The sequence below is a fragment of the Streptopelia decaocto genome (assembly GCF_964273445.1).
Source record: "Streptopelia decaocto genome assembly, chromosome: 6".
NCBI classification, from domain to species: Eukaryota; Metazoa; Chordata; class Aves; order Columbiformes; family Columbidae; genus Streptopelia; species Streptopelia decaocto.
The window spans coordinates 35,643,912-35,657,734 of NC_138660.1; the positions used below are offsets into that span (position 1 = coordinate 35,643,912).

Genomic DNA, 13,823 nt, shown 5'->3' on the forward strand with positions numbered 1-13,823 from the left:
CTCTGAGTTATTACAGGGGTCTTCTAAATTTTTTTCTTTTTTCCTTCCTTCCTCTAGGAAGCGAAGGAGCTCATCCAGTGTGACAAAGGACAACCAGCCATCACCAGGGAGCACAGAGGTTCCTAAAAGCAGGAATGCTTCACTGGGTAGGTTATTTACTGTTCTGCAGACTTCTGGTCTTTAAAGGCTGATCTTTTGAAGATCTCTGGACAGAGATGCAATTACTAGAGCACTGCTGGTATGATTTACATGTTCTATACAGGCATGTGATCATGGCTGTGACATTACTGTAAGTTCTTGGGAATAATTACAAGTAGCTGTCTGTAAAAAAGACATCCAGAATTTGACCAAGTAAACAGGATTCAATTGTTGTGCCTAACAGAAGTAATGTGAGATTGCAGACTGTTTGGACATTAATTGAAGACCTGGCTATTTATGGAATATTGCCCTTTTACTGCCCAAAATTGTCCATAAACAGCTCATGATTTCTTTCAAATGTATTTCTTATTCACAGTTATCCAGCAAATAAGTCTTCTGTGCCACAGTGGATATTTATTGTTGGTGATGTTCTCCTCTGATGTGATTCTCTTTCTTGAAGGAACTTTCAGACTTAAATTTTCCATAAAATCATTACAGCTATCATTTATTGATGGTAATGGCTAGTACTATCCACAAGCCACCGTGATGGATAGTCCTTTCTGCAAGGGAGCTCACAGTCAAACGAATGATTACAAATTTGCATTCTGTGGCTGTTCTGCCCCAGCTATTCACTGTTCCCATTAGCATTCCTGCCAATGCACTCAGTCCTTTGTGTACGGGCAGAAAAAGGCAGAACACGAAACAAACCAAATGCAGAGACATGGGGAAAATAATAATCAATGAACTGTTATGGGAACTATCAATGCATGTTGATGACCGTGGATGGTCAGGAAGGAACTCAGTTCTACATCTGGAGAGTTTTCCTTTACAGGGCTCCTGGCTTGATCTGCCATGGGCTTCCTTGTAAGGCCACCCATGGCTCCTCCTGCATGGGGGAACTGCAGGGCTGGAGAAAACAGGTGGAAATTAATGTTCAACTGAAAGCAGATAAATGCATTTATTTCCTTCTGTAACTTTTTAAAAATTAGAATGTAATCCAAGATTTAATTACATCAGAAAAAAACCTTACATAGGTAATTACAGAATGCCATTGGCTGTACCTTTGGAAATAGATCAGTAACGATGGCATGCCCAAATCTGTAGTCGGCTATCTTGTGTCATGGTTTGATGTAGCAAAGAGGTTAAAAGACATTAAGTAAAATACTGTGTTTCAAACTGTTATTGCAGCATTTGGGGATTTGGTATCTTATGGAGAAAAAACTCTTCGGGATATTTCATCATCATCCAACTTGACTTCCAGCATCAACATGTTCAACAAAATCCTCAATTTTGGGAAGGTAGGTTTGTATTTGCGTAATAGCAGAATGTGAGCATTTATGTATAGCCACATTTAAAGAGTTAGCAGCTCAAAGTACAAACATACAGATTTTATTGCTTTTGGATCTCTCCAATTATGTGAATGTACTTGATTTTGGGAAGAGGAAGACAGTTATTGCAGGTGGATTTTTAAGCTCTGTGGTAAGTTTCTTACCTTCTAAGCAGAAACCAGGTAAGCCAGACACCTTGGGACATAATACTGTGAATTCCCAAATACGGCCTCACACAATACCCTGAGATATCTTGCTCAAAACTTGTTCAGAGTCTGTTTTCTTTCACGTGAAATTAAAGATATGATATTACAGGCTTTGCCATTTAATTTATTTGCTCGCAATACTCCTGCAGCGACATCAGAGGCACTGTGTGTGTATTACGTAGGTAATTGATTGTGTGTAGAAACAACTCCTTTGTAACAGGAACATGGTACCATGTAATGGACACCAGTATGCTTATGTTTTTGTATTAAGGCCTACAAACACTTATGCACACATTTCTCTTTACATGAGGAGTTTGAGGGATTTCAGTGACACTGTTCACCTTCTAGAATTCTGTATGTGTGTAAGTGCTTGTAATGATAATACTTTTCAGATGTCTCTACTACCCCTTGAAGTCTCATCACTATTTAAAACTATCTCAAATAGAGTATTGCTTTAAAGCTACCTTTAACATTATGTCTTACTTTTAGAGCCAGAGCCAATATTCAACTGCAGCAAATCTCAAAGTCATTCTGTGCGAGGTCTTGTCACGATACATCTCGCATCCCAATCTCACTGAAGAGAAGATGGCAGCCAATATCCACCGGATGTTCTGCTTTACTGATTCATCACTTTTAGAGTCATTTACCCAAGAGTTCAGAAGTCAACTCTCTCAGGTGAGTGCCTGGGACCTTTGCTATATCTGCAGCTACTAGCTGTGTTAGTCACATACCTTATTGCAGTCTTAGGGAGATAGAACGTGGCTCCACCTGCCCAGGAGTTGCTTTTCTCTTTCCCAAAGAGCATGCAGTGCATGATGAGGCTGAGCTAATTCTTGGGAAAGGGATTAGCCCAGAGACCTTAGCACTGAGAATGCAGCTCGGAAAGGCAGGGACATCCAGCTGTCAGCTGGTGGCCACTAAGGGTTCTCATCATCGCTAGGTCTTGTTTCTCTTCTTTACTGGCCCTGCTGCCATGATAGGCAGATAAAACAGTGGGAGGGTGTGGTGTAAATAAGGATATTTAAAGCTGGGGGAGGCAATAAATTTAATCATGTATTACCTTAGCTGTAAAACTTCATCCAATAACTCCTGCACCTGATCCAACAATTCATGCTTGAAGCAGTACTTGTCTTTGGGAAAGCTATGTAATTAAAGTAAATTAATCCTTTAAAGGTAATGCCTTCATTTTTGCCAGGGTGAGGATTGATATTAATTTTTCTAATATTCCTAGTCTTTTGACTGTCTGGGACATAGTGAATCGTGGGGCTTGTCTACGCAGAGAATTTATTGTATAATCTGGGGTGTGAAGGTAAAGCACAGTCACTCTCTGTTATTGCCTGTCACGAGAGTCCTTTGAATGTATTGTTTGTAGGGTTGTGTACAAGTGCAGTGCAAGCTGGAAATCATAAGACCCACTGGCAACAAGGGTTCTTGTTCTTAAATAATTTTTTGCATTGTTATTTGTTAAGGTGCAACACAACCCACAGTACCAGGCAGCATTCGTCAATGAAATGGTCTCATTTCTAATGCTCATCTCCCAAGTACAGAATGATACCTCCCTGTGGCATCTCCTTTTGCTGGCCCCGGATGTGTTTCAGGGCAGCATGCAACTGCAAGATATAATGGATTTCCTTCAGAATCCAAGCAGGTAAAAATACAGAGAATGCCAGGAGAGTCACTGAAAGCTGACAGGTTTGTGTAGTCAACTGTAAGGACGTGTCACCTCTCATTTTGCAGAAGGGGTATTAGCTTAAGAGCATGGCTCCATACTAATGTATCTGGGAGTGAGCAGTGTTTTGATTCTCAGTGATTCTTGTGCCACTTTGCAAATGGACGCTTTATATGAACTCTTAGTTTTCTTCCAGCCTGGTTAGAGGCACTGTCATGCCCCTGTGTGGATAGAAAAAGTGGTGTGTAACAGCCACTGCTTTTAACAAAGGCATTCCTGGCTGGAATGGTTTTCTGCCAAAGACAGCAGCTGGCCCCTTCTTTCCAGAAAACCATAGAGCCGAATTCAAGTTGCTTTGGAAGACCTTAAGCATTTGCTGGGGAGCCAGGAATTCTTTTTTGTTTTTTTCTTTTAAAAAATTGATTTCCTGATTTACTGCTGTTTTATCTTTCAAGATTGATTCCAAGAAAGCAGAGAAGAGAGGGAGCCTGGTTCTTAACAAATGGGGCTTTGAATATGTGTGACATCAAGAAGAAAGTACCAGCTATATTCTTGCTCAATGGTTACACAAAAAACAGAGCTGGCTTAACTTCATTAATTGTGCTGAGATGGTTGATGTCGTATGCAGCTAGGACAATAAAAACTCTTCTAAAATGATTTTAGCCTTGAAATCTCTTTCCTAGTGCTTAGTTGGGCTAAACCCTCACTGATATCTAGAAGACTTGAGTTACTCAAGAGTTATGGGAATTTTGTTCTGTATCATCTACTGGATATGTGGCAGACACTGCTGTAAATTATTCTGAATAGTCACTTGTTACAGCACATGGAGGACAGCAACTGAGTGTCTTCAGATCTATATATTTTTTTCCCTTGGATATGTGAGCAGTTGGGTTAAGATTCCAAAAGAGGTTGTAGAACCTTTGCCACTTTGGTGACACGTAGGCTTAGAGAGATTCACTTTTCATCACTGGCATGTTACCAAGGCACTTAAAAACCTGTACATTTAATATATAGCTAGTTTTCGATATTGCATTGTGAGAACTATTTGTAAGTTGTAATGTCCTGCCCTTAAAGGAGTCAGTAGCAGTGTGGCAAGAATTTTAATTTTGTTCAGAGATGTTCTGTCCGTGCTGCTGCTTCAGTCACAGGACTATTGCATTTGTTTGCATTTACTGGCTTGCAGAATCAAGCCTGAGAACCTGCACTCTTTGGGTGCCCAGGAAGAAGTAATATTTACTGTGCTGTCTGCTTTGCTCTACAGCTGCAGAACTGGGCAAAGTTATCATACAGACAACAAAGAAGCACAGAGAATTTCATCACCAGAACTGTGCAGCGCTTTTATGCTTAGCATCTGGCAGTGTAAGCGCATGAGTAAAGAGTTATTGCAAAGAGATTGCACAAATAGTATTTTTAATGATGCTTACAAAAGCACATCTTGGCTAGCCTGGCCATGTCTTTTACTCAGGCAGTACTGACCTCCAAAAGAAATGCTGTCCAGGGCATTTTTTGGTAGTATAAATATGAAGATACGAAGGAAAATAACTTTTGCACATTGTGGCATCTGTATTAACCACATAATAACAACCACCACTGTGAAACACTAACTTCAAAATCATGAATTCTATAGAAAGTTTAGAAGCAAATTTTATTACCCACGCAAACCTGTTTTACAGACAATTCACAAATGCTCCTGTTGTTGCTTTAAAATAGTTTTTCAGATAAGCACATAAGCTGAACCTTTTCTCTAAAGCCGATGTCTGCAAAAGCCCTGCAAGACTGAAATAAAAGGGCAACAACACCACTTGTTTCCATGTTTGCTGCTTTCTGATCTGTGTGATAGGTGTCCACTTCTGGCAAGCCTGTACCTCCCTCCTCCTGGCCCTGCCATTGCTCAACTAAATATGTCATTTATAACTGCAGATTCTTCCCCATCCTCCCCCTCTAAGACTCTTGCTAACAGGCACCTCTGCAGAATGGAAATGGTGACCACCAAGTCCCCGAAACCTGCATGGAGACATTATGTTAAATGAGGAGAAGAGATCTCTGGTGCTCTGTTCTCACTAGCAGTCTGTTCCCACAAATCAGTATGTATTTATTCATGCCACTGAAATCAGCTCAGCTAGATTCTTTGTGTGTCACCAGCAGAATTTCAGGCAAGCGAGAGATTGTGCATTTCACGGTGACCCTGTGCCTACAGTGAAGAGCTACTCGTTATACGGGAGAAGCAAAAGGGACTAATACTCACCGTGAAGTTTTCAGTAACCTGCACACATTGAGCTGAGTGTCTTTTAAATGACTTCCTCTGTGATACAATATGCCTGATTATCAGCTCGTTCTTTCCTAAGACTGAAAAATATTCCTTGCTTCCCTGTCAGCCTGGTTATTACACTATAAAAGAGGAAAGAAGCAGAACTGGAAATGGTAATTGTTATTTGCAATTGCCTCTTCCATCCACAGATGTTTTTCCCTAGGGATCCCTGCTCTCCGTGGAGCCTTTTCTGCTCACTTCTTGGTTTCTTTTAGGAGGAGATTCACCCGCAGCAGTGGGCCTGGCATATCACCTGAATGTTTTCTAAGCCCTATTGTGAGGATTTAAGTGGTCTATAGATTTTGCATAAGCCTTTAAATAAGTACATCTAATGAATGCAACACATACGTTTGTGCTATTATACTGCCAGGGCTTTCCATCAAAGATGTTTTTATTTGCATTTTGTGCATGATCGAACAAATATTAAAAGTAGGGACAATGTCGTGTCTGTCAGACATTTTAAGAAGCTGTACTCCAGCTGTTTCCTATTTGAACACTTGTTTTATTTCATCTCATTTTGTGTTGTGGTGTTTTTTTTTTTTTCCCTTTAGTGTTGTGTTGGCAGCTCAGAATGTCTCTGCCTTGCCTGTGACTGATGGTAGATTCAAAACTGTTCAGGATGGGGTTACAGATCCTCCATATTCCCTGAACTGCTTGGAGCAAGGTAAGACTCTTCCACATATAGCCATGACTCTTCCACATATAGTCATCTCTGTCCTGACAACCTGTGGTGCTGAGGAGAAGCAAACTGCAGGCTAATGAGTAACCATACAGATTGCATACTGTTCAGGACTCAGCATAATGAAGTCTTTAAACTTTTTACAAATGTGGATAAAATACCTTATTTCAAATGGAAAAGTAAAAAGCTTGATTTTGTCAGTAGACATGTTTGCAGTCTCAGTGGAAATGGGGAGCAGTAGTTCTTTACCTTGGTTTATTTTTTGGGGGGAGTCAAAATCTGCCTGTAGTTGTGGGCTCTGTCAAACCTCAGTATATCAAGGTAGGGGCTGGGCTGCACAACAAGGTGTATGCATCAAGATTACCCATTCCTTTAAACCCCTGTCTGCTCACAGCAGGGTCCTGGGCATTGGCTATGGGAGAGATAAATGATGCTGCAGACAGAGCCTATGTGTGGGTAGTAAAAAAGCATTCCTGAATAAAGGGAAAGAGACAATGCATTTTTGGGCAGCTTCTGCTGCATTCCTGATAGACGCGTGCTCCTAAAGTGGGAGCAGAGCTCCATTAGCACCCAGGTCTTAGGAACATCGAGCTGTTCCTGAGATGGAAAATAATTTTGATAATGACAGGTGGCATCCTGACATCCTTTGGAAGGCCAGGAGGAGTTACAACCTAAAAGAACAGTCAAATTTCTGACCAGGGTCTCGCGTCTTGTAGGAGCCCAACTTCAATATGCGTGTCATCTTTGAAAGATTTGCCATACAGCTCTTCTCAGTTTCCAAACTAATGTGATCTTTATTAATACTCTTTAAATGTTTGTTGTAGATAAAGAAAAAAGTTTGGTGACGAGGTATGTTTGTAATCACTTGGTTAACTGGAAAGATGATCGGACTTTAGTGTCTGAATTGGAGGAAGTTCTGAGGTAAGACATTAGCTAAAGGGATATTACTAACTGTATAATTCAAATCTATGCTCTTTGCTCTAAATCACTGTACTTTTCCACTTGCATTGATTTCATATTCACTAAAATGCTTTTTTCCCCCTCTAGAAAAATAAAGTCACCAGAGATTGGTAGAAAAGACTCCAAGAGGTCCATTAATTCAGATGATTTAGAAGCCATACAGAAGTCTCTACATCGTTTAAAAGGCTTTGAGAAAAATATGAATAGAAGTGAATTAAAAAGCTTGAGTTTATTCAGAAATTTGAGGAATAAAACATTACAAAAATTGTATGCAATTCTTGAACTGGGAATGAATCCACATCATGATTATAAATTAAAGGAACCATATAATAAGGAAATAATTGATGAAATCTATAACTTCACATCACAGCAATTACAGAGTGACTTTAATGGGACTTCCATTTTCAGTATAATGACCCAGTGGAAAGAAATTCAGAACGCTTTAAAATTAGCTACAATGATTTGGAATCCAGCTATGTTAAGTAATTCTAATTTTAGTACGGAACAAGCTAAGGATGCTGTCAAAGTGTTGCTCTCCACTAGTGTGCCATCATTTCTGGAAGACTTCAGAGAACATTTAAATGGAATACAAGAAATAGAGTCTTTGTTTTCTGATTATCTGCTGAAGACTGTGTCCTACAGAAACTTTCCAGACCAGCTTCTAGCTCTTCAGAAGATGTTTTTTCTAATGACAGGCACCAACATAGGTTATCAGTACCTACTGATGCCTGTGTTTGAACTGATGCGGGAAGTAGAGAGCTCCATGGGTGAAGCCTGGTGGGATGAGTTCAATGCCTATTGGCGCATTGGGGAAAAGCTGAGATCAATGAAGTGGAATAACACAGGCATCATAGCCTATGGGCAGTTTTTAGAGGTATTAAACAGCCATTTACAAAAGCTGAATAATAATTCAAGCAGTGTATTCAGTGAACAATTGGATCAGCTGTCAGAATTTATAACAGCTGTCTTTAAAGAGTTTGGGGAAAACTCTGAAGTAGCCAATATCTCACCAGTCACTCAAGCCATACAAAAGACCTTGTATGTATTAAAAGACTTACAGCTGAATTATAATGTCAGTAAATTAAAATCTGTAGATCTTTTATTTAATTTTGACAATAAAACCTATGAGAGCTTGTCTGAACTTCTGCGGACAGGAATGAAAATCCTTCATTATACAAGTGCTAGTGAAGCTCCCAGTGAAGAAATAATCACCTCTGTCTATAACTTCACACGTATCCTACTTCAGGAGTTCAGTGAGTCTTCCTTACAGCACAATACTACCCTAGAGGCAAAAATGTGGGAGTTCTTGCATTTAGCCTTGAGTCCTTTCCTCAAGAACAGTGACAGTGGTTATAGGACACCCCAGAACTGCTCTGCACAAGACATGCTCCACGTAGCACTTGAGATGCTGTTTGAAAATGTGACTCTAAGCGAGCCCTTAGCCGGGAGCCCCTGCAAACCCCTCTTTGATTCCATGGACATGGAAGATGGAACAGTGCTCAATGACACCTTCACAGAAATGTTCCAGCTTGCCCTAGGAAACCTGAAACAGTCTCCAGAGTTTGCTGCTGTCTACGAGAACAGCAGTGAACTCTTTTCCAAGGAGCTGATGTGCATGGTCCAGTCTCTGCAGTTTTCTCTGAGCTTCCTTTCCAAATTAAACCTTGTCTCGGATCTGGAAAGCTCTTGGGTACAGGAGAAGGCGAGAGCTCTGACTGCTGTCACGGAGGAGCTGCTGCGGAGTGATGCCTCCTGCCCCATCCCAGTCCGAGACATGCGTGGTGTGCTCCCATCTCAGCTCTTGGATGTGCTTGTTCCTTTCATGCTGAATGAAACAGTGCTGAACTCCCTGAATTTAACTGATAGCTCAGCAGGCTGGCACAGGCTGCCCAAATTTTCCCATCTGTTATCTACTGCTTCTGTGAGGAACAGCAGTATATTTGAATTGCTACAGGTGGGCAGAAATGCTTCCAACCAGTCCGAATGGGAACATTTCTCGCGGCTGTGGCACGGCACTGGCAATGTGTTGACCACCAAATGGAACCTGACAGAAGTGGATCAATATGTGAAACTTCTGGAAATTATGAGGAAAGCTCTAATTCTTGTGGACTTCGGGGTTGCTCCTAGCAAAACATCAGTATATGAGATATTTCATAATTTTACTGGAGGAATTAAATCCTCAGATTTGAATGATTTGTATAGTTCATTAAAACTCTTTTTCAATTCAACTTCTGCCACAAACAGCACGCTGGAGATGGAAAGAATGTTTCAAGAAGTACTTCCACTTTATGAAGTTGGTGGTGAAGGATTGTTCTACCCTAATCCCGATAGAAATGAAAATCAAGATGTTCTAACTATGGCTGCAGTGATTTGGAATCAGATCATTTTAAACAGGACTCATTTTAATACAGAGAAAGCATGGGAGGTTATCAAAATGATTGCACTTCATGCTATCTCGCTTGAAGACATTGAAAATTACCTCAGCACAAATGAAAAAGTGTCATCATTATTTTCTGACTTCTTGTTGACCCCTGTAACTTCTGAAAATTTTGCAGAACAGCTTTTGTCCCTTGAGCAGCTTCTTCCTGCCATGGCAAAGGTGAATACCAGTGATCGTTATCTGCTGATCTCGTCTTTGTCTAAACTGATGCAGAAACTCCGGAGTTCTCTTCATGGAAGGCATGGAAATGAGCTTCGTGCTTCATGGCAGATTGCTCAAGTACTCCAGTCTCTGAACTGGAATAGCACAGATGCTCTCACTTTCCAGTCACTTCTAGATATACTGCAAAATCAGTTCAGTGCCAATGAAAATGACTCCAGTCTTCCTTTCAGTAAGAAACTGAAGCAGCTGGTAAACTTTGCATCCTCTATATTTGAATTGTATAGTGAAGAAGAATCCAGAGGAACCAACATCTCTGTACACTTGCAAGCCATGCAAAGGAGTATGTTAATTTTAAAAGGTTTGCAGAAAAGTTATAATGTCAGTGAACTTGGAACTGTCAACCTATTATTTGATTCTTACAGTAACTATACCCAGAGACTGATTGAAATACTGAGAGCGGGAATGGAAGTCCTTCATGACACCAACTTAAACAAAACATTCAAGGAAAAAATCAACATTGTCTGTAATTTCTCACATCTGCTGCTGCAGAAGGAGTTCAGTGAGTCTTCCTTACAGCACAATACTACCCTAGAGGCAAAAATGTGGGAGTTCTTGCATTTAGCCTTGAGTCCTTTCCTCAAGAACAGCGACAGTGGTTATAGGACACCGCAGAACTGCTCTGCACAAGACATGCTCCATGTAGCACTTGAGATGCTGTTTGAAAATGTGACTGTAAGAGAGTCCTTAGGTGGGAGCCCCTGCAAACCCCTCTTTGATTCCATGGACATGGAAGATGGAACAGTGCTCAATGACACCTTCACAGAAATGTTCCAGCTTGCCCTAGGAAACCTGAAACAGTCTCCAGAGTTTGCTGCTGTCTACGAGAACAGCAGTGAACTCTTTTCCAAGGAGCTGATGTGCATGGTCCAGTCTCTGCAGTTTTCTCTGAGCTTCCTTTCCAAATTAAACCTTGTCTCAGATCTGGAAAGCTCTTGGGTACAGGAGAAGGCGAGAGCTCTGACTGCTGTCACGGAGGAGCTGCTGCGGAGTGATGCCTCCTGCCCCATCCCAGTCCGAGACGTGCGTGGTGTGCTCCCATCTCAGCTTTTGGATGTGCTTGTTCCTTTCATGCTGAATGAAACAGTACTGAGCTCCTTTAATTTCTCTGACAGCTCAGCAGGCTGGAATAACCTGTCCCTGCTCTTCAGTGTGGCACAGGATAAGCTCCACACAAATGACCTGCTGCAAAGACTCCAAGGCACCTTCAACCTCACCAAATGGAGCTATTACTCAAGGGTCTGGGATGTGGTTGGCAGTTTGCTAGAAACTAAACTGAGTCTAACCGAAGTGACTGCCTTTGCAAAGTTGTTGGAAGCTGTGGAAAACAACTCTGACAACAATGTGTCAGCTGTAGAAATCATAGAAGCCAGTCGCGACATCCTCAAGGGGCTGAACTTCTCTGATCTGCTAAATGAATTCAATCTAAGTTCCAGTTCCAACAAAACTAGTTTTGACAGTGTGATTGATATTGTTGCTCATCACTTCATCGTCATGGCAGAAACCATGTACAGCAAGACCCTGCCTTGGACTCAGAGTGACCAAACCCTGTCACCAACCAGTTTGATCACACAGTGAGTTTCCTTTTTGCTTACTGTAATTGCATTTATGGGTAGTGACCATTATTCTCATTCCAGCAGGAGATGTATGTAATTGTCTCTCAGTGGAGCAACTTAAGCCTGAAATTACCATAATTTAGCACACTACATATAAGATGGGTTAAATTAAAGAGGAGGAAATTTCTTCTTGAACTGAACGTACAGCTAAAAGTGAGACTTTCAAGAATTTTTGTGTTGGCATGTGTCAGTTCACAGTGAGAGCAGAGTCCTGTAGGGAGGCTTGCCACCAGTGGTAAATGTCAGAAGCTCCTTCTCTGAGGTATGCCTCTCTAATTTTGGATTCTTAGTCTCCCCAGGGCATGCCTTTCCATCTGTATCTTGCATCCACAGCGAAGCTTTCAAGTGTATTTTCTTTACATATGGTTTGAGAGTGAATGACAGCTTTGGGAGATAAGAGCAAAAAGAATTGATGAAATAAAATTGGGTGGGTATCCACTTAGGAGATGTCATGGGAGACACATGGCTTCATCTGGAATTCTTATTTACACGACCAGGGAACAGCTCCTACACAGCTGACAGGTCACTCACTAATATACCTTGTTTCTGAAAGAGAAGCTGATTTAAAATCCTATCTTATTTTCAGATTTCTGTTTTTAGAATTTGAAAACACCATCTTACAGGTGACAGCAAATAACAGCTATAGCCCTTACCTGATGTGTTTAATAAATGCCACTGAAACCGAAGACAGCAAGTTGACAGGTAATCATGATTTCATTAATGTTGTGGGACCTCAGCTGGAATATGTTGTGCCTGTCTTTTCAAAGTGTTTTCTGTAATGGTGGGAAGGAATGGTGCTACATGTTTTCATCTGCTGGCAATTAAGTGGAGCGATGAGACCTTGGGAAGCCAGACTCCTTTTTGTTTGAGTTGTGTCACATAGTGGATATACGTTTTCTATCCAAAAGGCACGTGTACTCTTGGCTGTGTGGTGACAGGTTGCTGACACTCAGATAAAGAAATCTTACAAATAGAAACCTATATTGCCTTCACAGCTTTATGTACCTGTAAGATGACAGCAGTTATTTTTGAGAGTTAACATGGTATTTCACACAGATATTCATCATATGAGCTTATTGTAAAACCTGAGAGGTTTATCTGTTCGCAGAATAGAGATACCGGGTGTGCTCTGAAGGGCACCATAAGGAGTCCTGTTTCCAGCATGGGGTGGATTTCATCAGGAGCAAAGCACTGACTTGAGCTGGCTCCATTAACAGCCAGTGTGGTGGGTTGACCCTGGCTGGACACCAGATGCCCACCAAAGCTGCTCTGTTACTCCCCTCCTCAGTTGGGCAGGGGAGACAAAATATAATGCAAGGCTCTGAGAGATGGCTCGGCAGTTACCATCACGGGCAAAACAGTCTCGACTTGGCGAAAATTAATTTATTACCAATCAAATCAGAGTGGGATAATAAGAAATAAAACCGAAATCTTAAAACACCTTCCCTCCACCCCTGCCTCCTTCCCCTCCAGCGATGCAGGGGGCCATGCAAACCCAATACATCCGGATTAAAACCCAGGTCTTGGTCTGTGATTTCAGAGGTCCTGAGCCACGGGAATTTTGTGAACAATAGCAAGGCTCAGTAGGCCTTGGAATAAAAGGGACGGTATTCCCATCTGTGAAGTTTCTGCAAGTCTGGCATTTTGTCTAAAGTAACTTTTGTTTTCTTCCTTGCACAGAAAACATCACGCTGCTTTTGAAGCGAGCTCATCTGAAAAAGAACCCTTTTATGCAAAATAATACCTCTGAGAAACATTCATCCATACCAGAGCTCCTGAAGCTAAAAGTGAGTCTGCTTAAAATGCTGACTTGAAGGACATCCTGCAGTGATACATGAATGTGCAATAGGGTTTTTTTTGAAACAGCATGTAGAAAAAAAGTTTCTTAAAAAAAACTGATAAAAACTAGGACTGAAACTCTGTTTTCTGCCTGCTGCCTATATTTAAAGTTCACCATGAAATGGGCTGAGGAACTTGTTATGTGAGTGTCTACCCAGCGTGCACCCATTTTTCTGAGAAGGGAGAGGTGTTCCTGTCCTCCCTGTCTGTTGGATAGAATGGCTTCTGTTTTCCACCAGCCATCCCAAAAGGATGATCACTATGTAGGTTGCTAGTGGCATCATATTCCTCATGAATCTGATCACTAGTAGTTTTAAAGTTCCATGTACTGATAATTAACGAAGCACCTTGCAGAGCGGAGATCGGTAGTTCCCGTTCCTGGCTGCCTCAGCTTCATTTAAGAAGTATGTCAGGAGGAGTT

General features: G+C 41.3%; 1 protein-coding gene across 1 annotated transcript in view; it reads left to right on the forward strand.

Moving 5' to 3' along the window:
- Positions 1–13,823, forward strand: part of ABCA12 (ATP binding cassette subfamily A member 12) — a gene marked incomplete at its 5' end in the record, with an annotated part of 82,030 nt that overhangs the window by 19,019 nt on the left and 49,188 nt on the right. The window contains 9 exons of the mRNA XM_082055431.1: positions 58–146; positions 1,327–1,436; positions 2,162–2,347; positions 3,142–3,320; positions 6,201–6,313; positions 7,153–7,249; positions 7,376–11,521; positions 12,150–12,265; positions 13,244–13,350. Coding sequence (XP_081911557.1) covers positions 58–146; positions 1,327–1,436; positions 2,162–2,347; positions 3,142–3,320; positions 6,201–6,313; positions 7,153–7,249; positions 7,376–11,521; positions 12,150–12,265; positions 13,244–13,350 — 5,143 coding nt within the window. The remainder of the gene's footprint in view (positions 1–57; positions 147–1,326; positions 1,437–2,161; positions 2,348–3,141; positions 3,321–6,200; positions 6,314–7,152; positions 7,250–7,375; positions 11,522–12,149; positions 12,266–13,243; positions 13,351–13,823) is intronic.